General features: G+C 60.1%; 1 protein-coding gene across 1 annotated transcript; it reads right to left on the minus strand.

The window, feature by feature from the left end:
- Positions 1-415: 415 nt before the first annotated feature.
- PELP1 (proline, glutamate and leucine rich protein 1) lies at positions 416-23,767 on the minus strand. Its single transcript, XM_019413687.2, is given in 19 exon segments — positions 416-564; positions 669-1,434; positions 1,436-2,070; positions 2,072-2,122; positions 2,254-2,460; positions 2,580-2,635; positions 3,232-3,391; positions 3,496-3,643; positions 3,745-3,861; positions 3,953-4,041; positions 4,427-4,514; positions 4,631-4,760; positions 4,906-5,056; positions 5,303-5,362; positions 9,093-9,164; positions 9,329-9,478; positions 13,901-14,006; positions 14,397-14,461; positions 23,476-23,767. Coding segments are annotated over 19 exon segments (3,393 nt in total). The 5' UTR covers positions 23,725-23,767; the 3' UTR covers positions 416-471.
- Between the last annotated feature and the right edge of the window lie 505 nt (positions 23,768-24,272).

The following is a 24,272-nucleotide window of genomic DNA, read 5'->3' on the forward strand; positions in this document are numbered from 1 at the left end:
TCCCGCTTCTCCAAGTCCTACCACATCCCTCAGCCTTTCAGACCAAGGGGGCAGGTGTGCAGGCGAGCGCGTCTACAAATTCGCTCATGAGGACGAGGACACGTAGGACGGCCACACGCGGACAAGCAAGGCCGGGTCCTCTCACCCCTCCCGGTCTCACCCACACGGGCAGCCCGGCTCCGGGCGCAGCAGCGGCAAGAGTGCGGGGCAGATCACAGAAAACCCCGGCCCGGCCCCGTTGAGCAAGAGGACAGTCCATCGCCCTCTCGGTCAGCGGCTCCTCTTCTGGACAGCGGAGACCACAGGACGGCTGCGCAGACGCGTGGGGAGCGCTACGGGCACCCCTGCGGAGCCCAGTGGACGGCAGGGCTTCTGGACGGGGACACGGTGGTGTAAAAGGCAAGAGAAGCAGCAGTCGATAGCCGAAGACACAACTTTATTGGAAACAGGAGTGGGGGGCGCAGGGGAAGACTAGGACTCAGGCTCGGGGGCCGCTGGGGGCTTCTCGTCATCAGGGGGACAATCGATGAAGTCAGCCAGCATGGCAGCCGTGTCATCCTGCTCCTTTCGGGGCAAAGACACGCGATTAGAAGCGGTCACACGGGGAAGAGCGGGGCGGCCGAGGTTGCCAGGGCACCCGCAGCCCCCCGCCCGCCCGCCCGCCTCACCTTCTCCTGCAGGGCCGCCGTCTCTGCCTCTGCCGCCGCCTCCATTTCTTCGGCCGCAGGCGTCTCCGGTGGGGGTGGCACCTTGTCACCCCCGTTCTCAGTCCCCTCTTCCAGCAGGGGCGGGGGAGCCGAGGGCTCCTCCTCCACCAGCTCCTGGGGCGGCGGCCCGGCCGGGGGGCTCCCCGCTTCCCTCTGCCCCTCGCCCTGGGAGGGGAGCACCTCGGGGGCCAGCGTGGGGGCGGCCTCGGCCCCCGGCTCGTCCTCGGGCCCGGGCTCCTCCACCTCCAGCAGCAGCCCGGGCTCCACTCCGGGCTCGGGCGGGGCCTCAGGGGGCTGGGCAGGGGGCAGGGCAGGGGCCGGGCTGGGGGGCGGAGGGCCCCCTTCTTCGGCCGGGCCGCCTGCTGGGCCAAACTCCACCTCTTCCAGCTCCTCCAGCTCGTCCTCCTCGTCCTCGTCCTCGTCCTCCTCTTCTTCCTCCAGCTCACCTTCCTCCTCCTCAAACTCCTCTTCAAACTCCTCTTCCTCCTCTTCTTCCTCCTCAAAATACTCCTCTTCCTCCTCCTCTTCCTCCTCGAAATCCTCCTCCTCCTCCTCTTCTTCCTCCTCCTCTTCTTCCTCCTCCTCCTCCTCCTCCTCCTCCTCATCGCTGCTGTTGATGTTAATAACTGTCAAGTCTTCTTCCAGCGCGGGGGGTCCTCCGCCACCAGGCGGCCCTTCGGGGACCAGCTGGGGTGGCGGCAGCGCCACGGGGCCCGGCACGGGGGGGTGGCGGTGGGGGTGGGAGAGGCCCCGGGGCCGCGGGAAGCTCTTCAGGCTCCTCCTTGGCCGGCGCGGGAGGGGAGGCTGTCGGTGGCCCGGCCGGAGCTGCAGGGGGGGGCGTGGTCCCTGTGGGGGGCGGGGGCGGCAGGGGCGGCAGCCCCTCGGGCACGATCACCACGCTGTCGTCGGAGTCGCTCTCCAAGGAGATCTCCACGTCGGAGGCCTCCTCCTTATCATAGTGAACAAAGGCTGGCCTTGGCACTCGGCCCCCGAAAGTTTCATCTGGGGGCACGGCCGGTGGAGGGGTGCCACTAGGGGCAAGGACGGGGTCATCGTTTGAGCCTGCCCGGTGGTTCTCAGGGCCAGGCAGGAGCCGGGGGGGTACAGACACCAGGCCGGGGACAGACAGGCCTAAGTGGTTGGCTGTGGCTGGAGGCCCGGGGCGTGTGGGGGGCATGGGGCCCGCCGGGGGCATGGGGCCCACGGAGGGCATGGGGCCCACGGAGGGCATGGGACCCACGGACGGCATGGGGCCCGGGGGGTGGAAGGGTGGGGCCCTGAATGGAGACGGGGCCTCGGGAGGGGGAGCCGGGGCAGGCGCGGGACAGGCAGGGCCCATGGACTGCAGGGGGGGAACGCGGGGGGTGGGTCAGAGCGGCACAGGTCACCAGTGCTTCTGAGCAGAAGGACGAGACCTGAGGAAAGACGAAGGCAGGCGTGGCATCAGGGACAGGACAAGGGTTCACGGCCCCAGAGAGGGCGGGCCCGTGGCGTCAGGAACAGGACACTCCCGACAGCTCAGGGGTGGGCTCAGGTGGGCAGTTACCTCCAGGCTGTCCTCTCTCTGGCCCAGGGAGAAGGCTTGCAGGGCACAGGCGAGGGGAGGCGGGCAGCGGGGAGACGGCGCCAGCAGCAGGGCCAGCAGCAGGCGGTACAGCTCCCGGCGGCAGCGGGAGCTGGTATATGGGGAGCTGCCCAGGACCTCGCCCTGCTGGACCCCCATGACCAGGGGGAGCACCAGGTCGTGCAGTCTCTGAAAAGGACACGGAGCGCACCTCGAGACGTCGCCAAGCCCACCCGAGCCTTGTCCGGGTCTGCACACCCCACCTCGGGGGGCAGCCCCCGCACACGGCAGCGCCCGTCTCCACTGACCCTGTGAGTCTCCTCCTTGATGAGAGGCCCGCACATGAGGACGGTCCGGCTGAGGCCTGGGGGAGGAGAGGGCGTCTCAGGCGGGCCAGTGGGGCTTCCGCAGCCCGAGCCAGGCGGTGGCCCCGGCCCTGCCTGCCTCGGTCGAGTCGCTGGGCTTCTCGACAGCACACCGGGGGTCACAGGAGCGCCTCCGGCGCCCAGGGCCGCAGACAGCACGGGCAGGTGGGGAGGCGCGCTGCGCACGCACGCGCGGACGCACTCGCAGACGCGGGGAGAGAGACCTTCCTCTCCACGTGGCGGGTGGCGGGCCGGGCGACACACAAGACCCAGAGGAAAGTCACCCTCGCGCCACACGGTACCGACTATGCTCCTGCTTCCTGATCGGTGACAACGAAAGCAGAAAGCCCCGCTGAGCAGCCTGCTGGGGGGGGGGGGGTGGCGAGTGGGGGGGATGCAAGCTCCGAGGGCCAGGGACCCCCCAACCCTGTGCTGCGGCAGCATGGGGTAGGTAGCAGAGACCCTGCGGGAGCAGGAAGAGCCCGGAGCCCCATGTGACACAGGAGCCCAGGCGTCCGTAGCCCCGGGCCGGCCCTGGGCCTTACGGGCACCGCTTCAACAACGGCCCCAGGCTGCCGGGCACGGCCTCACCCACCTCTCAGCGCGGCCGCGCACACGTCGCTGTTGGCGTTGCTGTCCCCCTTCCGGTGCCCGGGCGGGGCCGTGGCCTCCCCCACATCCAGCTTCAGCTTCTTGGGGGCGCTGGGCTTCCCGGACTGCAGTCCCCCATCAGGGCTCCCCCGGGGGCTGCGCAGCTGGCGGAGGAGGGAAGCGGGAGTCACACACGTGGGCAGACACAGAGATTAGGGAGCAGGGGCACGGGGGACGGTCCCCGGCCAGGAGCACGGGCCTCGCTCACCTTGAGAGCGTCGGCGGGCGGGGAGATGTCACTGAGCAGGTGGGAGAGCAGGGCCTCCCCCGAGGCGCCCCCCTGCAGCACTCCCGCCGAGGCCCCGCACACCTGCACCCACAGATCTAACACGGCATACACCTTGGTCCGCACGGCACTGAAGGGCGAGCGGAGAGAAGCCCGTCAGGGGGCCGCCGGCCAGGTCCCCTCGGGGCTCCCGGCCCACCCTCCCCTCTCTACCCCTCCTTCGCCGGTCACCTGTAAGGCCTCTCCTGGCCCGGAGGGAGGGCATCCCTGCCGAGGTTCCAGGCATTGAGGACCTGGGGAAGCAGGCGGCTGATCAGGGCCCCGAAGCGCAGGAGGCGGCTTCCACACCTGGGGGCGAAGACAGAACAGGGACCCCGTTCTGGCCCCGCCCCTTCACGACACCCCGCCCCTTCACGACTCGCCGCCCCGTCCCACTCACGCGAGGATGAGCGTGGAGAGCAGGTCCAGGGCGTCCAGGTGGATGGAAGGCAGGAGCAGAAGACGCAGGGGACCGTCCCCGAGCAAGCTCTGCAGGACACAAGGCAGAGGGAAGGCGCGTGCGCGAGGGGAGGGGGACCGCACGCGTGTGCACACAGGGAGGAGCCCGCCCCGCGCCACAAACCCGTCCCCGGAGACAGACCCCGGAGAGAGGAGGGGAGGCACGGCTGACCCCGGGTTCGCCCTCCCCTAGGGAAGCACGTGCCAGAAGCATTCCTAGAAATGTGAGCGAACCCACTGGGATGTGCACGTGTGTCGCGAGAAGCCCGGGGAGCAGTGGCGTCTGCACAAGAGGAAGGCGCTGGCCGGCGCAGCCTCAGGGAGGCCCCGGTTTGGGGGCTTCGCCTCCCGCATGGCCCTCCCAGTCGCCCCAGTCCCGAGGAAGGGCCGCGGACAGAGCACGAGGTCCACTCACGATGTTCTTGGCACTGATGCTGAGGGTCCGGCAGATGATGTCTAGGATCTCCTGCACGGGGACGGACACGGGAGCCCCAAACTCAGAGCTGACGGGAACGAGAGCAGGGACACCCTCAGCACGGGCTCCCCGACGGGACCCCCTCCCTGGTCCTCTGCCTCCTCCCCGGGGAGGACGACCCCCCCCCCACCCTCACTCACACACCTGAGCAGGAGCCCCAGGCAGCGTGCCAGGCCCGAAAACCTGTGCCGAAGCCGGAGGAGGGTGTGGGCGTCACCGTCTTCCGAGGGCGCGAGCAGCACATCCAGCCCGGGGCCCTCACACTGCACGGGGGCTGTGCGGAAACATCGGCACTTCGCACCCCGACGTCCTTCTTCCGTCCCCGTCCCTCTCTCTCACGGGAGGTGACCCACGTGCTGAGCCGCACCACCCCACACCGCCAGGCGCCCCTCCCGGGCCCCTCCTGCGGCAGCCCCTACCCGTGTCCGCTCCCTCGTACAGGGCCCCCAGCAGGCCATGCAGGGAGGCCAGCAGGCTGTGCAGTTCCTGTTCCCAGCTCTCCGTGTGCTTCAGGCCCTGGGAAAAGCCGGCCCCCAGCGAGGGCAGCCTGGCGTAGCACTCACAGGCCAACTGCGGAAGAAACGCCAGAAAGCAGTCAGACGGGAATGCGGCCCAGCGCCAGGGCCACCCCCCGACCCCAATGGGCCAAGAAAGAGAGCTCGGAGGGGAACAGGAAGGGATGGTGGGGCGGAACGCAGATGGGGTGGGGAGGTGACGTCACAGTCCAATGGCAGTGACAGCAAGAAAAGCCAAGGAAGAGAGAAGAAAGCTCCAGCTCAGGCCCCCAGAGTCTCCACCCCCCTCCTTTCCCTTTACCTGCTGGAGCTGAGGGCTCAAAGCATCCACGCGAGACAAGAAGAATGAGGCCAGCTTGCCCTGGGTCAGGGGACAGAGAGGAAGAGGCTGGTGAGCCAGCGCCCAGGCCCTTCCGTCCCGCAGACCCAGGACGCGAGGCAGGCTAACGGGCTCCGTGCCTGGAGCGCACCCGCTCCGGGGTCCAAAGACATCCCGAACACAGCCCTCACCCTCAGCCTGCCTCCCGTTTGGCCCCACAGACACTGGGCTCCCTCCCATTGATTTCTGCAAAATGAGGGTCCTCTCCCTCAGGCCAAAAGGACGCGGTCCTGAAAAAGCGGCAACCACCACACTCCCACCCCTGCAGCTGAGACACGACGACAGGTGCACGCAGGGAAGTGTGGCCCCAAGCCGAGGTGCAGAGGTGCGGAGGTGCGGAGGTGCGAGGGCAGGGCAGGGTCAGGCAAGAGGAGAAGGCAGTGTGGCAGGGCCAGGTCCCCGCCCACACGAGGCCTCACTGGGGGGCCACAAACTCTCTGGGGCCAGAATCGGGGCCTGGGAACACGGCAGGGAAAGATATATCTTTATCATTTTCAACCCGTAAGTGAAACGCAGGGTTTCTTTCCGTTATAAAAGGAGACAAAAAGCCACCGTGCCGTCGGCAGTGCCCCTGACGGTCACCGGCAGAAACCGCTTGTTTTCACAGCACGTTGTATTTACAGGCGTCCTGAAACATCGCTCCGCTGATCTGAAACATCGGCAGCTATTAGGTCCTGTTATCTGATGCGTTAACGACGAACTACACGCTGCTCCATCACAACTTTTTAAAACTCCCATTCTGATCAGAATCGGTTTCCCTTGCAATTCCACGTATTTTATGGCTGTGAAAACACTGGCACAAACGAGGGCAAGAACACACTGACGTGAGGGCACAGAGAGAGGGGACGGACCCCACCTGCAGGGGCAGAGTCAGGAGGACACAAGGCATCAGCAGGGGCAGGGGCGGGCTGGCCAGGCTGAGGGAGGGGATCCACCTGGGGACGCACGTCAGGAGCAGACGCGGCCTCCACCCCAGGCCGGAGGGTCCTGTGGGGGCGGGGCCCCACGCACACAAGGGTGAACTTGCGGGAGAAAAGAGCGGCTGTGGCGCCAGGCCCTCGGCAGGGCCTCGCGGATGGAAGCGGAGCACGTGGTTCGGAAACCAAGCAGACGGCTCCCTCCCACCTGCCCCGTGGCGAGCGCGGTTCTCGCTGACCGGTCCCACCGGGACGGGGACAGCGCTCTCACGGCTGGTGTGGCGTGGGAGGGTTCGGAACACTTCACGGAAGACGGGAACCGCCCGCGGGGGTCTGGACTCCCCGGCCCCCAAGGAGGACATTTCCTGGAGAGCGGCCAAAGGCCCAGGTGCGGTGGCGCCCTGCCCTTCTGGTCACCTTCCCCGAGATGCTGGTGCAAAAGAGCTGGGCCGAGGCCAACGCAAGTCTGCGTAAGCGATCGCGACAGAGCACAGCTGAGGGACGCGGCTCTGAGCAGGAGGCTGCCCCAGATGACCCAGCAGGCCAACTACACGATGTCTCACTCGGGAGAGCGCACGCGCGCACCCACGCAAAGGGCGGGAGCCTCTCCGGGGCTTACTGTTCCGGCTCATCCCGAGGAACTACTCGCCCGTTCGGCGGGGGGGGGGGGGGAGGAGAGCCTCCGGGGGGCTGACCTCACAGACTCGGGAGGCTAGAGGCACGTCATCTGGGAGGGGTCATCCCGGACTCGGACGCCGCCACTGCCCTGGGGCGAGCCAGGGGACAGACGGACACTCCAAACAGCACTTATCAGTTTCCCAAGTACAAGCCGCCCTGGAGCCTCTCACAGATTCTTGTCTGAAATGTGGCGTCCACGGGGGGACGGTCTCCAGATGACATTGTGTTCTCAGTGAGCCGGAGGCAGGGACACAGGGCCTGGAACATCTGGAAGTCCTGCTGTGACCTTTGGAAAGACACTCAAAACGCAGGCCAGAACGTGTCCCCAAGGCTGTGGATTAGCGTGGATGACTGTCCTCTCACAGAGAGATCAGAGGCACCCACGCAGGGTCCCCTGGCGTCCAGCCCCCCGACTGCGGGAGTCCAGCAGGCGGCGACACCCCAGCTCCCGCCTCGGGGCACAGGTGAGGGCGGGGGCGGGAGGACGCGGGCCCTCAGGAGCCGCACCAAAACGGACACCCGCCCTGACCGGTGGGGGCTCGGGGACAAACACACGGCCTGCGTGGTTCCAGACGCTGATCTACAGAGCGCTCCAGAAGGAAGGCAGTTTTTACTGAACTCAGCACAACTCAGGCTGAACTTTATAAAAACAACCCAACTCGACTAGAAAAATCTAGCAGTTGCTCCAAAGGCCTTCTTGACAAAATCTTGCCCTGACTGCCCAGAGATCCCGTCACCTGCCATCAGGGTAGCCTGTGAAAACCCAGACTGATGAGGACCTGACCCCGTGTCACTGAGAAACAGCTTGAGGAACCGGTGCTACCCTAACCCTAACCCTAACCTAGCCTCGGCGGACACGCTCCTGGCCCATGGCACGTCCACCCCCAGGGCTCCGCGTGGCCCTCCCTCCCCCAGCCGAGACAGCCGACCGGAGCCAGCAACCCCGTGGATGCCTATCCCCGTGGAAGCCTATCGGCTCATCCAGGCTACATTCTTAAGAGCTTCTGGGGTCTCTCCCGCAGGAAAAGCACCGGCTCGAAGGGCCGACCGACGTGGCACCCGCCCTGGCTTCAGAGCTACGAGGCTTACAGACCTGACGGGTAGGTCGGGGAAACCGCTCCGGGCCCGCGTCCTCGTCTGTCTCACTCACCGACACCAACCCCCCCGGGACCACCGCCGTGACAGGGTGTCCCGTGGCCGCACTCGGCGGGTGCCGCCATCAGTTGTCTCGCTTTCCTTTACTTTCTCGACTTTCTCGCAGAACCAGGGGATCTTACTTTCAACGTAAGATCCCCTAACGGCAAACTCCCCTAACTGGTAACGATGGCGGCCGACAGGCAACCACACCACTGAGCGCACGAGGAGCCACCAATCTGCCACGCATTCCAGTTCCCTACAGCTCTGTGCGTCCCTCTGAGTGGCGGGACGCCCGACGGTCTGCCGAGCAGCGCGGAGTATGACGAAGGAAGAAAAACCACAACGAACGGGCCACCCGTTTGTTCCCGGGTACGAGGCTGGCGTCCGAGGACACGAGCCGGTTACGCGGCCCTCTTTAACGTACTGCTCTGACACAACGTGTTGTTACTGTGCCTCCTGGACAGTAAAACTGCAGTTCTCTCCCTGACCTCTCCCCTCCCCTGACCCACTGATACCCTGCCCACGTGACCTAGTAAGGCTTCGTCGAACAGCCGCCTTGCACGGGTCATGACAGCTTGGGGGAAAGGGTGGGGAAGGGACAGAGAGCTCAGTCAGGAATACAAGTTGATACGGGGAAGCGAGAAGTCAGGAAGGCTTCCTGGAGGAGATTACGCAAGCTTCAGGAACAGAGTACGGCGGGAGGGTAGGAAGGCGGGGAGGGCAGGGTAAAGGCACAGAGGAGGAGGGCAGAAGGGCCGAGTCAGGGTTAACAGCCTAGACTCCGGCCATAGACACGGGTTCCGAGCTTCCTCGACCTCAGGGAAGTTACTTCGTTCCTTCAGCCGTGAGGACGTGATGAGAGAGCATTTAAGCACTAGGAGGCGGCACGGTCACAGCTGCTCAGAACACTCCGCGACGCGACCCGACGCGACCCGACGGTCTGCGGTGAGACAGCCACCGCGCTGCGCACGATCACTTACCTTGAGAGACCCACAAGCCCGAGGAAAGTAGGTCATGCAAGCCTTCATCCCCTCCATCGCGGAGAGCTCACACTGTGGGCAGAACAGAAAGTGAGGCCGGGCCGGAGAGCCCGACGCGCCCACCCACACCCCATCTGCACGCCCCCGCTCCCCCCGCTCCGCCCCCCAATGCCCGCTGCCCTCCCGCTACCCCCCGCTCTAGCTCCACGGAGGGGAAGCGCTGTGAGGGCTCTCACCTCTGGCCTGAGGCCCAGCAGGGAGGTGAGGAGGCCGGGCAGGTGGTTCGTGGAGATGTCCCGGAAGAGCGTGGGCAGCTGGGCCGCGTACCGGAGTAGGTCCCTCAGGACGGCCACGGCCAGCTCCATCGTCGGGGGCGGGTCCTGGGACTGAAAGCAGCGACACCCGTGCTCCCAACCTCACCTCTGCGGTCGCGGAGAGGAGGCGGCGCAACACGGGGCTTCTGGGAAACACCACGGGGCAGGTCACCACCGGCAGCAAACCCACCAGGGAAAGGCGCACTGGCGACACGGGGCAGCCCAAGGCAGCGCCTTGGTCCACAGAAAGGACGCGTGTCTACATGTCAGCATCACGGGCGTCTGGGGGCCCCGAAATCTGGGAACGCGCCTTCCAGAGCCCACTGACGGAAGTCTCAGATCCTCCCGTGCTGCGCGTCCCTGCTAGGAACGGAGAGGAGCGCTTCGCACCGAAGCTTCAGCCATAACAACACCGCCCCGTGTCGCCACGCTGGCTCCTGCCCGGCTCAGACCCACCCTGGACTCACGGAGGAAAACACCGTCTGGATCTAGAAGGGCTTCCCAGAAGAAGCAGGAAGCACCTCTCTCCCGCCAGACCAGAGGCCCCTGGCAACCGAAGCAGTAAGAACGCTTAGTGGGAAAGTGATGGCGGGGGGCCTCCTCCGGTTACCCCACCGCACCCTCCCCTCGACTGGAACCTTCTCCACCACTGCCACCGTCACAGAGGACACAGAAGCCCAGCCACGGGGATGCCCCCGGCTTCCCGCCGCCGCGACTCCCGTGCGAGGACCAGTCCCCTCTTCTCAGAACCTGACACCATCACCCGGCTCCAGGCCTGATCTCCGGCCAGTCCCCCCGAAGGACTCCCACGGACACTTAGCGGCACGCGGGTGCCCCCACCGGAAAACCCTTCTCCGAGCCCCTCCTGGCTCTGCCCAATTCCTCTCCATCTTGAAAGGATCGTCCGGCTTCCCGACTGCATTCCATCTCCCACTCGCTTCCCCACCCCCGGGTCAACCCGGCCTCAGAGTCCCCCGCTCGGCCAGAAGCACTTCCCGGGCCTCATAACCCAAGCTGCCAGATTGGAAACCAGTACTCGTCCTCGCCTCCCTCCACCTCGGAGGGGCGTAAACACCTTCCCCATTTCCACACCACCCACAGTCCGGGTGTCCCCGCGAGCTCAGCCTCCCCCACCTGACCGCTACGTGTGGCGCGCCCCCGAATCCCGTGCGGGTCGGCACTCCAGGGCACTCGCACCCGCCCCCCCACCCAGCTTCAGCAGCCACCCACTGCTGAAGGGGGCTCTTCCCCTTCGTAAGACGCACCGACGAAAGCCCGCACCTGCTGAACCCCCGGGGTCACGCTCTGAGATCAGGGGTACGCTTGCCAAGAGGGCTTCTGACCAAGAGGACGGCCAAGGCCACGAGCCCGGTGCTTCCACCCGTCCCCTACAAGCCTGGCTGCCCCCGTCTCCCCCCCCCCGCCCCCGTGCCCTGAAATCCGGGAGTCGTCCCGGACACGTCCTCCCCTGAAGGGTTCTGCCATCGGGACCTGTCCACTGTGCCTCCGACCCTCTCTTGCACTCAATCTACTTCTCATCGTGTCTACGGCCTCTTGTCCAGTCCCAGCTACCCTGACGTCTCCCTTCTGCGTGGTCTCCCTGCCTCCGACCCGGCCCCCTCCTAGTCCCTTCTCCACACGGCAGCCCAAGCAACCCTTCCAAATGCAAATCCGATCACGTCACTGCCACCACCGCCTCCTTCTCCTCACCCCTACGCAAAACCTTCCATGAACTCCCACCGTTGCGAGAATAAACACCCAACGCCTTCACACGCCTATGAGGCCATACATGGTTTGGGTCCGCCCGCCCGCCTGCCTGCCTGCCTCCCCAGTCGTGCCTCGCCAACCCCACCCAGCCACAGCAGCTTGCTCAGCATCCTTCAGAGGGGCCAAACTTCTCTTTTCTCCCTTTCCTAGTCCAATCCGCTCCGACAAACCCTCCCCGAACTACTGGCCCTGATCGCAAAGGTGCCCACGTCACCCCAGCCCGGGCCACGCTCTCGTCACGCCTTCTCAAGAGAACCGTGCCCTTCACTTCCGAGAGCACCCGCCGTCGTGCGTCATCTCACGCGCGTCGTATGGTTCTTGATTTTTGTTTCAAGTAGGCTCCACGCCCAACGCGGGGCCTGAACTCACAACCCCGAGGTTGAGAGTCATACGCTCTACCGACTGAGCCGGCCGGGAGCCCCGACTTACAATCGTTCGAGCAAAGTCTCTTGGGTCACGAGACTCTACGGTCTGTGGGTGCCCGGTGCCTGTTTTTGCAAGGCCCACAAGCTAAAAACGACTTTTGCGTTTTTAAATGGGTAGGAAACAAACAAACGAAAAAAGGAACAAAACGTAACAACACCCATGTGTGGTCTGCACAGCCTAAAACACTTACCATCTGTATCACAGAACGTACAGAATTTTCCAACCGCCACACGGTACACCTGAAACTGCTACGACCCTGTAGGTCAACCGCACTTCGATAATACAGTTTGGGGGAAAAAAAAAAAAGGTTGCCCGGGGGAGCCTCTGGGTGGCTCAATCAGAGAAGCATCCGGCTCCCGGTTTCAGCTCATGTCTCGGTCTCGGGGTCGTGAGTTCACGTTCCACGCTGGGCTCCACTGCGGGCGTGAAGCTTACTTAAAAAATAAAATAAGACGGAGCACCTGGGTGGCTCGGTTGGTTAAGTGTCCCAACTCTTGATCTCCGCTCAGGTTACGATCTCACGGTTCGTGAGACTGAGTCCCACGTTGGGCTCTGTGCTGACAGAGCAGAGCCTGCTTGAGAGCCTTTCTTTCCCTCTCTCTCTGCTCCTCACCTGCTTGCACTCTCTCTCACTTGCAAGATAAATTTTAAAAATAATAAAAATAAGTTTTTATTGAAATATATATTTTAATAAAATACTATTTAAAAAGGTGGCCCAAGATAGGATAAAAAACTGCCCTTCGGTTATTTTGTTGAGGGAGAAATCAAAGGAGTTACGTTGAAATGACGCACTCAAAATAACTCTTAACGATAAACAGCACGATCTAGAGAGCTTCTGAAGAAACAGAAATACAATTACGTTAAGGCCTTTGGTATCTACTCCGTATAAGTGTTTGAGAAAGTTTTCAGTAGTTTAAAAATTCAGAAGCTAATTAAAACTAGCTGAGATCTGGGGTGCCTGGGTGGCTCAGTCGTTCAGCGTCCGACTCTTGATTTCGGCTCAGGTGATGATCTCACAGTTCGTGGGTTCGAGCCCCCACATCAGGCTCTATGGTTAAAGTGTAGAGCCTGCTTAGGATTCTCTCTCCCTCTGTCTCTGCCCCTCCCAGCTTGCGTGCATGAGCGCACTCTCTCTCTCTCTCTCAAAAAATAAAAAACAAAAAAAATTTTAACTCGCTGACATTTGAAAGCTTTCACGTGAATTTACGACAGGATCCACAAACTACGGTACGTTTCAAGAGCAAGATGGATATAAGTATGCTTTGGTTTCAGGGGAAAATTAGAATGACCCCAACTGAGTCTATTTAAGAAGAACATCCTTCACTCAGATACACGGATTTCTTTTTTTTTTTTTTTTTTTAATTTTTTTAATGTTTATTCATTTTTGACAGAGAGAGAGACAGAGCATGAGCAGGGGAGGGGCAGAGAGAGAGGGAGACACAGAATCGAAAGCAGGCTCCAGGCTCTGAGCTGCCAGCACAGAGCCTGACGCGGGGCTCGAACTCACAGACCGCGAGATCATGACCTGAGCCAAAGTCGGACGCTCAACCGACTGAGCCACCCAGGTGCCCCGAGATACACGGATTTCTATGAAGGGGTAATCTGTTTAAGGCCACCACAGAGATAAGATTCATCAATCTGCTCCAAATACATCCTCTAAAAATATGAGTACCAAGTCATTAGAATGAACTCTTAGGGGATGGTTTATATGCTGTCTTTTCCAAATAAAAGTTGCTGTTTTTCTTCATTTCCTCCATCTGTAAACATTCACTCCACAGAAAGCTCCCTGACCCCTGGATTCCAGGGACCATGAAGGCAGGGTTCAAGCCCGCCTTACCACTGTCCCCCAGAGCTCGGCACTCGGCCGCAAGTGCTCGGAACATGCTCACTGAAGAACCAGGTGGGGAGGCCATCAGAGGACGTAAGAGTAGAAAAAAAATTAAAATGTTAAGAGAGGAAGAAAGGAGCAGCAAAAAATAAGAATGCTAACAAATAAAAACAAAAATAAAATACCGGGGAAAAGGAACTTTCGAGATGTCACGTGTTAGAAAGGCTAGCGAGGAAGTGCAAAGGGTCAAGGGTCGCAGGGTGCGAAAGGTCAAATGAATTAAAACAACCCCGTGGATAAAAATATCCAACGCTCTCCCGCAACGTTCCCACGTGCAGCCGTGCTCCCCGTTCGCGGGGAACCGCCAGTCCTCTCTGTCCTCACGAGCCCGAGCCCAGGCCCAGCGCCCACAGCGCACCGGGAGCACCGGGATGGAGCCGGGGCGGGGGGCGGGGCGGGGGGGGCAGCCTCACCTGTAGGACCTGCTGGATGCTGCGAAGCCAGGACACACAGTGCTGCTGGAACAGCTCCGTGGGGCTCTCCCCCACCAGCAGGGACAGCAGACACAGCCCTTCGAACCTTGCAGGAGACGAGGGCGTCAGGACAAGCCCGGCCGCGGAGGAAGCTTGTCCTATGCTAACCGGGCAGAGCCAGGCGCTGCCACAGACCCCCGGGCGCTCTAACTCCTGCAGCGCCGGGAGGGCTCCCGGCGAGGGGTGCGCAGTGGGGACGTGGGGGCCCGGGTGGTCCCACGGGGGGGGGGGGGCTGAGGAAACTCGGGAGCTGGAAGGGGGAGGGGGGGCACTCAACTCAAGGGAGCCCGTGGAAAGAACGAAGCCCTCCCCGCGCTGGGAACGGAGAAGTCTCCGGAATCCGCGGGGGTGGTGACAATAGAGGACAGAAGGACAGTCGCACGGCCCACTTCCTAAGGAAACCTCCCCCTAGAGGAAGAACGGGGCGCACACTTACCGAGTTTTCACGGAACCGAGACGGGCATTGCTGAGACCCACCAGCGCCCCGACAGCCGAAAGGTTCTGGGGGAGAGAAAGCAGGGAAGCGCGTTGGGATCAGGATTCTCCCAACCCCTCTCGGCCCCACGGACCCTTTCCTGACGTCACACCTCCTCTGAGCCGGGACCGCCGTCCCTCAAGGAGTTCAGCCTCTGCCCGCTTTCCAGCAGCCGAGTCCCGTCCCGGCTCCCCGCCCGACAACGGGAGCGCCACACGGGGGCAGCCCAACTCATCCAGGGACCGGACTGCCAAGACGCGGCTCCCTCAGCCCGGTCACCCTGAAGGGCACCCGGCACGGAGGAGACCCCACAAATGCTTGCTGATCGGACGCGGGCTTACCTGGGACCCCTTCTTCCTTCACCCCCAACCCCTTCTGCTCCCGGCTTCCGGAGAGCCACTAAGGCCAACGCAGACCGAGTCGGCCAGAGTCTCCCATCCACGTACTCTGGGGGCCCTGAGAGAGGGGTGTCCCCCAGCCCTCCCACGAGTCATTTCCCGACCCCTGGAAGGCCAGACTCCCCTCACAGCCCCCGGACCCACGACCGCGCTCGCCACTCCTTCTGCCAACAACACCTGCTCCGCACGGAGGCGGACGGAGGAACAGAGCTGGACAAGTTAGGGGCCCCGCTCTCGCGAAGGGAAACGTTTACTCGCTTATCCCGCAAACATTCACCCCACATCCGCTTCACGGGGGACGCTGTGTTCGGTGCTGCGGAGCCGACGTTCTAGGTGCAGGCGACAGAAGAGACACGGACACCCAGACGAGAAACCAGGCGGGATGGCGCGAAGCACCAGGGGGACCAAAAGAGCGGACTCGGGAAGGAAAGCGGCGGCCGGGGAGGGAAGGGAGACGGCGTTCCGTGCGGAGGGGGCACCGAAGCCCTCGCTGAACCCCCATCTGGGCCCAGCGAAAGCAAGACACGGTCGCGCCCGCACGCGCTGCTGGGGAGAACGTCAACCGTCGGGCGGTTCCTCGCGAGGTCGTGCGGGCTCGCACGACCCAGCAGGTCCCCTCCTCGGCTCCTGCCCCAGCGACCTGAAAACGTGCGCACCCGCACCTGCGCGTGAGGGTTCACAGCATCCTCCCCGAGAGCCGCAAGGTGGAAACCACCCCCCGCCCGCCAACTGCTGTACGGGAAACACAGTGTGGCGTGTCCACACGGCGGAGGGTCATAAAGGGAAGTTCTGAGACACGGGTGAACCTCTAAAAACGTGACGCTAAGTGAAAGAAGGCACATGTTGTAGAACTCGTTTACGCGAAATGGTCCAAGCAGGCAAACAAAGAGACAAAACGTAGAGAGCGGCCGCCTCGGGCTGAGGGCCAGAGAGGGGCTGCGGGGAAACGGGCGGTAACTGCCAGCGGGTACGGGGCTTCCTTCTGGAGTGTTCTCAAATTGGTTAGAGCGGGGACGCCCGGGCCCGGCTCGGTCGGTGGAGCGTGCAACTCTTGATCTCAGGGTTGTGAGTTCGAGCCCCACGGTGGGTACAGAGGTTACTTAAAAATACAGCCTTTAATGATAACAATATCAATCAATAAAATTGATCGCGGTGACAGGTGCGCCCTGTTCTTCTTGGTAAAGGACAGCAAGGAGGTGAACTGTCTCAAGGAGAGTGCGAGGCCAGAGTCATAGAAGACGCAGGTCCCTGGGGCCGGGCCAGCGCCTGGCGCCATGCAGGCACCTGGTGACTCTTACTCTGAAGAAGATAAAGACTGTGGCGGGGGGGACTGGGCAGAGGAGTGATATCGTCTGACTTTTGTTTTGTTTTGTTTTGTTTTAAGTTTATTTTGAGAGGGAGAGCAAGTAGGATAAAGACAGAGAGAGAGGCTGGGGCACCTGAGTGGCTCAGTCGGTTGAGCGTCCAACTTCAGCTCAGGTCACGATCTCACAGTTTGTGGGTTCAAGCCCCGCGTCGGGCTCTGTGCTGACAGCTCAGAGCTTGGAACCTGCTTCGGATTCTGTGTCTCCCTCTCTCTCTGCCCCTCCCCTGCTCACGCTCTCTCTCCTTCAAAAATAAATAAATGTTAAAAAAAAAAAAAAAAAGAGAGAGAGAGAGGGAGAGAAAGAGTCCCAAGCAGGCTCCACACTGTCCGGTCAGAGCCCGATGCGGGGCTCCAACCCACGAACCGTGACATCGTGACCTGAGCTGAAATCAAGAGCCGGATGCTTACCTGACTGAGCCACCAAGGCACCCCTTGTCTGACTTATTTTTGAAAACGCAGCCCCAGGGCCGAACTGCCTCGCTGGGTGGCAGACGCAGACAGGAGGAGGCCGAGACGTGGTGCTGCTTAACCAGCTCAGTACAGAGTCGAATTCCAGATGTACTCTGAAGGCAGAGCCCAAGGGTGTGCTGGCAAACGACAGGGGCGCGAGACAGGGAGACGCAGAGACAACGGAGGTTTGCTAGCAGGGGCCCCGCGGGAGGGGCGGGCTGGGTCACATGTGTGGAACCTGGCTTCCTACTTAACAGCAGAATGGATGTGCCACACAGGCACCGGGCGGGTGGGTCGGGAGGGAGAAGGCTGGGTCGGAGCACGGATCCGGGAAGCTGTCGGCCACGAGACTGGGTCAGCTCTCCAGGGACAGCGCCCACGCAGAGGAAATCGGCCCGGGTTCTCGGACCGTCAATCATCCAGAGGTGGGAAGCGAGGAGGACCCGGTAAAGGCTGGAAAGGAGTGAGCAGAACGGGTAAAAAGAAATCAGGATGCTGTGCCGGAAGCAGAAGAAAGTCTCAAGAAGGAAGGAGGGGCCAACTGTATGAAATGCCTTGAAAAGGACCGGCGGGGGGGGGGGCAACAATGACCTTTGAACTTCACACCCTGAAGAGCACGGGTGGTCTTCAAGAACCGCCACGGGCCCCTGCAGAGGGGTGATTCGGTGAAGGGGTGAGGCCGAAAGCCCCAGGAGAACGAGTTCGGGAGGTGACCACCGGAGCCAGGACTCAAATGAGAAGACGCTTACACGGACACTGAATCGCGGGGCAGAAGGCTGACAAGACACAGACGTGCATGTGATCTCCGCACGGCACACGTACCAGTTACAGACAAGCCACACTTCACAGTGAGGAAACCGGGCAGGTACCGTCCTGATCCAGTGACCGAAGTCACCACCACCGGTGGAGCGGCAGAGAGACACCATGTGCCCCCGATGTGACACGCCAAAAATGACACACGGCCGCATCATTCCTGCCGAATCCCGTTACCGAGGGGCGTCCTCAAACAGAACTGCCCTGCGGCTCTCCAAAACCGTTGTGATCGTAAGACGAAGAAACTGCTTCAGTTTATTTTTTTTCTAATGTTTTTATTTATTTTTGAGACAGAGCATGAGCAGGGGAGGGGCAGAGAGAGAGGGAGACACAGAATCTGAAGCAGGCTCCAGGCTCTGAGTGGTCAGCAGAGCCCGACACGGGGCTCGAACTCACAGAGTGTGAGATCATGACCTGAGCTGAAGTTGGACGCTTAACCAACTGAGCCACCCAGGCGCCCCAAGACTGCTTCAGTTTAAAGAAGACTAAAGAGGGGACACCTGGCTGGCTCAGTCAAAAGAGCGTGCGACTCCTGACCTCGGGGTTGTGAGCTCAAGCCCCACGATGGGGATAGAGTACTTTATTTTAATGTTTTTACTTATTTTTGAGACAGAGAGAGACAGAGCATGAGCAGGGGAAGGAGAGAGACAGAGAGAGAGAGAGAGAGAGAATGAATCCGAAGCAGGCTCCAGGCTCTGAGCTGTCAGCCCAGAGCCTGACACGGGGCTCAAACTCACAGACCGCGAGATCATGACCTGAGCCGAAGTCAGAAGCTTAACTTATTGAGCCACCCAGGCGCCCCTGGGGTTAGAGTACTTTAAACAATCTCAGGGCGCCTGGGTACCTCGGGAGGTTAAGCGTCCAACTCTGGATTTCAGCTCAGGTCATGATCTCATGGTTCATGAGTTCAAGCACCACATTGGGCTCCAAGCTAGCAGTGGAGAGCCTGCTTGGGATTATCTCTCTCTCTCTCTCCAGTCCTCCCTCTTGCTATCTCTCTCAATAATAAACACATTAAAAAAAAAAAAAAAAAAGGGGCGCCTGGGTGGCGCAGTCGGTTAAGCGTCCGACTTCAGCCAGGTCACGATCTCGCGGTCCGTGAGTTCGAGCCCCGCGTCAGGCTCTGGGCTGATGGCTCGGAGCCTGGAGCCTGTTTCCGATTCTGTGTCTCCCTCTCTCTCTGCCCCTCCCCCGTTCGTGCTCTGTCTCTCTCTGTCCCAAAAATGAATTAGAAACGTTGAAAAAAGGAAAAAAAAAAAAATTAAAAAAAAAAAAAAAAAAAAAAAGACTGATTGTTACTTTAAAAATTTTTTTTAAAAAGAGACCTAATCCTAAGGGCCTGAATGGTCATGGAAAGTTTAAAAAAAAAAAGGGGGCGGGGGGAGTGCCTGGGTAGCTCAGTCGGTTAAGTGTCCGATTTTGGCTCAGGTCACGATCTCACGGTTTGCGAGTTTGAGCCCCGTGTCGGCCTCTGTGCTGACAGCTTGGAGCCTGGAGCCTGCTTCAGATTCTGTCTCCCTTCTCTCTCTGTCCCTCCCCCATTTGTGCTCTGTCTCTCTCTCTCTCTCAAAAATAAACATTTTTTTAAAAGTTTCTTTAATAAAAAATTAAAAAAAATAAAACGTTGACATTTGGGGCATCTGGGGGAAAGATACACAAGAAGTCTATTATCCTTTCAAATTGAGCATAAACTTTAAATTATCTCAAAACGTGGGGCGCCTGGGTGGCTCAGTCGGTTAAGCGTCCGGCTTAAGCTCAGGTCATGATCTCATGGTTGGTGGGTTCGAGCCCCATGTCGGGCTCTGTGCTGACAGCTCAGAGCCTGGAGCCTGCTTCAGACTCTGTCTCCCTCTCTTTCTACCCCTCCTCTACTCAACGCTCTCTTTCTCTCTCAAAAATAAATAAACATTAAAAAAAAAAACAAATTTTTTTTAATTATCTCAAAACATTATTAAACAAAAGAAAAACGGGTGAAGAGTCGGAGGCGGGAAGTACGAACAATTCTTTTGAGGAGCGTTGCCATGAAGACGAGAGGAGAAATGGGGCACGAGGTGGGGACGGCTAAAGGCCGCCTGGAGCTGCGTGCGGAGGCAAGGCCCCGACAGAGAAGAAGATCGGACGAAGGAGCGGGCACGGGCTAGCCCTAGTGCACAAGCAGTCGCCGGGGCCAGCTCGTCCCTCGCCCCAGGAGGGAAGGCAGAGAGCCAGCTACGGTTACCCTGGCAGATGTGGTGGCGGGAGCCTACGGGACTGCCCGCCGACTGCCTACCGGCTCGGAGAAGTGGGAAGCAGGTGATCAGCTAAGACTGAGGGTGCAGAGAAGTAATCGGAGGTTGTCCAGGAGAGCGGAAACGTAGCAGGACTGCTGGGCAACACTAAGGGTCCGCTTGCCGTGATGACAGCCAGGAGTCTTAACTGAGACCAGTCAGCAAGGTTACGTGTTCCTCTCCAGCTATCCCGAGCTGCGCGGGCGTAGGCACAGAACAGAGTTGAACTGGACACAGACGTGGTATTGCCGGGCAAGCACGGTGTAGGGAGAGGGGCAAGAAAGTGATTATAATGGAATTTAAACCGGGTACGAAGAGAAGGGAGAATGTGACCGATAACAAACAGGTTAATTTCTTTCAAGGAGTGAGAAGTGCTAGGAAAAATGAAACGGGACAAGGTGACAGAGAACGTGCGGGACGGGAAGGACTGGCACAGGGTGGTCAGGAAAGACTCCCGCGAAACAGGGGCAGAGAAGCTGAGCCCTAAGGGAGAAGTTCACCTTCCCGGGAGTTTCACATCAAGAGGTTAGCGTGGGCGGCCACAGTCCAGACACACGGAGAGCTGTACGAGATGAGGCCGAGAGGCAAGCAGAGGTCACACAGGGTGGGGCCTCACGCAAAGGTAAATGTATGGTTTGGAGCGAGCATGCTGTCACCTTGTTGATGACGTTTTTAAGCAGACGGCGCGACTGGCTGCGGAACGCAACAGGGCAAAGCCCTGGGGTACAAGGCAGAATAAGACCCCTGTCCTTCTAAGAACACGCGGCCATAGGGGAAATGAGATCGGAAATGAGATCTCGGATTTGCTTCAAGATGCCCGGTGCGGGGGAGGGAGAAGAGCTGGGAGGGTGGCCATTAAACAATGTTGGTAAACGTTCATTGTTAAATTGGGGTGATGGGGACAGCATAGGATGGGATACTTCAAAATACTATTTCCTCTACTTTTGTGTAATCTGAAGTAAGTTCCCTACATCTTTTTCAATTACGTGTTAAAAAAAAAAATCAAAGCCTAGCCGTGTAGATGGGAGGGAAGGAGATTGTATACACGCGAAACGAATAAATAGATCACTTCAATATGGTCTAAGAATGGACAGTGAATCATAGGGTGGTTTGGAAAGGTTTCCCAAAGGCAGTGACAAATAAACAGAGAACTGAAACGATTTTTGTGGGGAGCGGGGAAGCAGGACAGGGAGGGATCCCGAGCAGAGACCTACAAGTACGAAGGCCAAGGGCCGAGAAAGTCCAGCTACTGAAGGATTTAAAATGTTTTTTAACATTTATTCATTCATAAGAGACGGACAGCACGAGCAGGGGAGGGGCAGACAGAGAGGGGGAGACACAGAATCGGAAGCAGGCTCCAGGCTCCAAGCTGTCAGCACAGAGCCCAATGCGGGGCTCGAACTCATGAACTGTGAGATCATGACCTGAGCGGAAGTCGGACGTTCAACTGACTGAGCCACCCAGGCGCCCCTGAAAGATTTTAAAAGACGGCAAACGGGATCAGAATTTTACTTTGGAAAGCTCACTCCGGGGGTGCCTGGATGGCTCAGAAGGTTAAGCGTCTGACTTCAGCTCAGGTCATGATCTCACAGTTCGTGGGTTCGAGTCCCCCCCCCCCCATCAGGCTCTGCACTGGCAGCGCGGCTTGGGATTCTCCCTCTCTTTCTCTCTCTCTCTGCCCCTCTCTGCCTCGTGTGCACACACACACACTTTCTCTCGATAAATAAATTTAAAAAAAAAAAATTAGCTTAAAAAAAAAGAAAAAGAAAGAAAAGCTCACTGCAGCTGCTGTGTGAGAAATGGATGAGATACAACAGAACGAGGCAAGGAGACGAGGCAAGGAGACAAGTCAGGGGACTGTGGCTGGAATCGGTGCCAGAAACTGTGAACCAATCCAGCTTCACTGTGGGGCTACCGGGTTACCTGCGGGAAAGCAGAGTCATTGAGTGGGTCAACACAGACGGTCCAATCAGGGGATCTATCCGTCTTTCCAATAAGCTCCGGCCCATTTACTTTCCCTCAGTTCTCATCTCGACTGGGCTAGAAAGCCTCTGAGGGAAAAGATCATGCCTGTTTATCTGCCTAGGGTAGAGAAACAATAGCTAGCCCATAACAGATACTTGATAAAGGTCTGTTGAATACAAGTGTACGAGGAAGCTAAGAAAACCCGTGTACGGAGGGTCCAATATGAGACACACAAGCAGGAAAAAAGTGAAGGCAGAATATGCCACCCCCCCCAAAAAAAAGGCAACACAAGCAATATTAAAAGGGGTCTAGTTTTCCGCATCACTTTCAGCTTTGCTCAAAATTCTACTACACTTAGACACTTCGCAGAAAATAAGAAAGACGGTAAGTTCATGGGCTTAATGGGCACTTGAGGGAGGAGTGAAAACTTGAAAAGACAATGAAAGAAACCACGCATGTCTAGGCAGAATACATAATATTTCAGAAATGCCTAAAACCACACGAATTAGACGAGGAGGACTTAGAAGAGAAAACGCATCATCGGCTCCTGCTTCCAAAAGTGGGCTGAGATAGCAGAGGCCCAGTTCTGTCACAGTCAATAGCGAGGAGTAATGTTAAAATCAATGATGAGACTGTCCCTGATAAAAGTGGGGCGAAGACTGTAGAACCATCCAGCGGGTTGTGACCACCCTCTTCCTGGAAGGAAGCACAGGGCTGGGAAGGTCCCAGTAACGAAGACCAGTCAAGGAAGACCATCTCGAAGGATGGGTAAAATCTGGGGGGGCGGGTTAGGAGAGGATGGAGAGGAGATGTTAAAGGAGCGCCCGACGTTAGAAGATGTCATGTTGGACACGTTATGCATTCTTAGTCAGTGCCTTCACCTGGGCAAGAGGATGGGAGTTCAGGCGAGGATGGGGGCAAAGGGAAGGATACGGAAAGGAGTGGGCAGGTCTGGAAGCTAGTTAAATAATTAAAATCAACAGGACTGCATATGAGGCATGTGAGCAAGAGTTCAGGATGACATCTGGGTTTCTAGTTTGCAGAACTGCATGGATGTTAGATTCTTCCCTTAGTATAACCCAAAGGACCCTTCTAGGCGGGTCTAGAAAGCTCTGCATGACCTGCCCACCGCCTACTCACCTCACCAGCCTCATCGTGTGCACTCTCTTCCCCCACCACCTCTGAGGCCGAGACACAACGCCCTTCTTTTCAGTTCCTTCCTACCACATGAGCCTTCCACTGCCTGAACCGCTTCTCCCATTTTCTTTCCCTACCCAACCCTTACTCATCCGGGGGGTGGGGAGGGGTCTCAGCTTAGGGCCTCGGGAAAATCTCTGTAGTTCTCCAGGTTAGCTTAGGGGTCCCTACCATACAATTCTCACAGCGTTTGAAAACATTTTGCTCGTCGCCACTGCCATCTGTAAAAAGGCGCACCCTGAGCTCACCCCTTCGTAAGAGCTCAGTATCTGTCGACTACATTCACTCACGCCGTCGAAACAATCCCCAAAACCAGATACGCCGGGGCCTGGACTCGAACCCGCTCTTGTTCGAACCCGCTCGAACCACCAAGAGCCTAGCGGTGGAGAAAAACGAGGCCCTTCCTGTTGCCTGAGTTACTACCGACGGCTTTCCCAGGGCGTGAATGTGGCCCAGAGCGACACGGGCTCCGCTCTCCGCCCCAGGCCCCCTGCCCGCCACCTCCCCGGCGCGGCGCGGGGCCCCGCGACCCCGGACCCCGGGAGCTGCGCCCGCTTTCCTCCAGGGCCGCGGGCCACACTCACCTGGGCCCCGCCCACCGTCCCATGCAGCCGCAGGAGGCACATGAGCCCGGGCAAGTGCGCGGCCGAGCGGACCGGGGGATGTACCGGAGCCACGGCGCTCCCCGCGCGCGGCTGCAGCAACCCGGACACGCTCTCCAGCAGCAGCAGGCGCAGACGCGGGCCGGAGCCCACCGCCGAGAGCCCCCCGGTCCCGCCGGGAACCCCGGCCGCGGAGCCCGCCGAGGGCCCGCTGAGAACGGCTGCCGCCATCTTCACCCGGGCTCCGTGGTGGCGTGGCGCGATGACGCAAACGCACCGCGACGGGCGCCGGGTGGGGAGGGGGCGTGAGGAGGGGGCCGCGGCCCCGCGCACTGGGCGGGCGGAGGTTGGGCTCGCGGCGCGGGCTGCGAGGGAGCATGCGCGGGCAGCGGAGCGCCGCGCTCGCGGGGCGGACCACGTGGTCGGGACAAAAGGCGCCGGCGTCCCGGGCCTCCGCGGGCTGTGCCCGGGGCTCGCGGCGCCTCCGCTCTCGGCGCGGCCGGCGTCCTGGGACCCGGCCTCTCGCCTGGAGTCTGGGACGGCCGTTGGCGCCCTGCAAACGCGAATGTAAGCAGCACGCGGCCTGAAGGACGAGCCGCCTCCGGTCTTCCCAGCTCCGTGCCCCAGGGGAGTGTGTGTGCTCTCCTGACCTTAGTCGGTGCACAGACACGTGAACGCAAAGTTTGTTTCACAACAGCAGGGTCTGCGCTCGTCTCGTCTCACTAGGTGCGCGTCGTGGCGCCTTTACGCCGCTTTTTAAGCTGCGGGGTGCGATGAAA

This window comes from Panthera pardus, unplaced genomic scaffold (assembly GCF_024362965.1).
Source record: "Panthera pardus isolate Hobbes unplaced genomic scaffold, ASM2436296v1 HiC_scaffold_3, whole genome shotgun sequence".
Classification (NCBI taxonomy): Eukaryota; Metazoa; Chordata; class Mammalia; order Carnivora; family Felidae; genus Panthera; species Panthera pardus.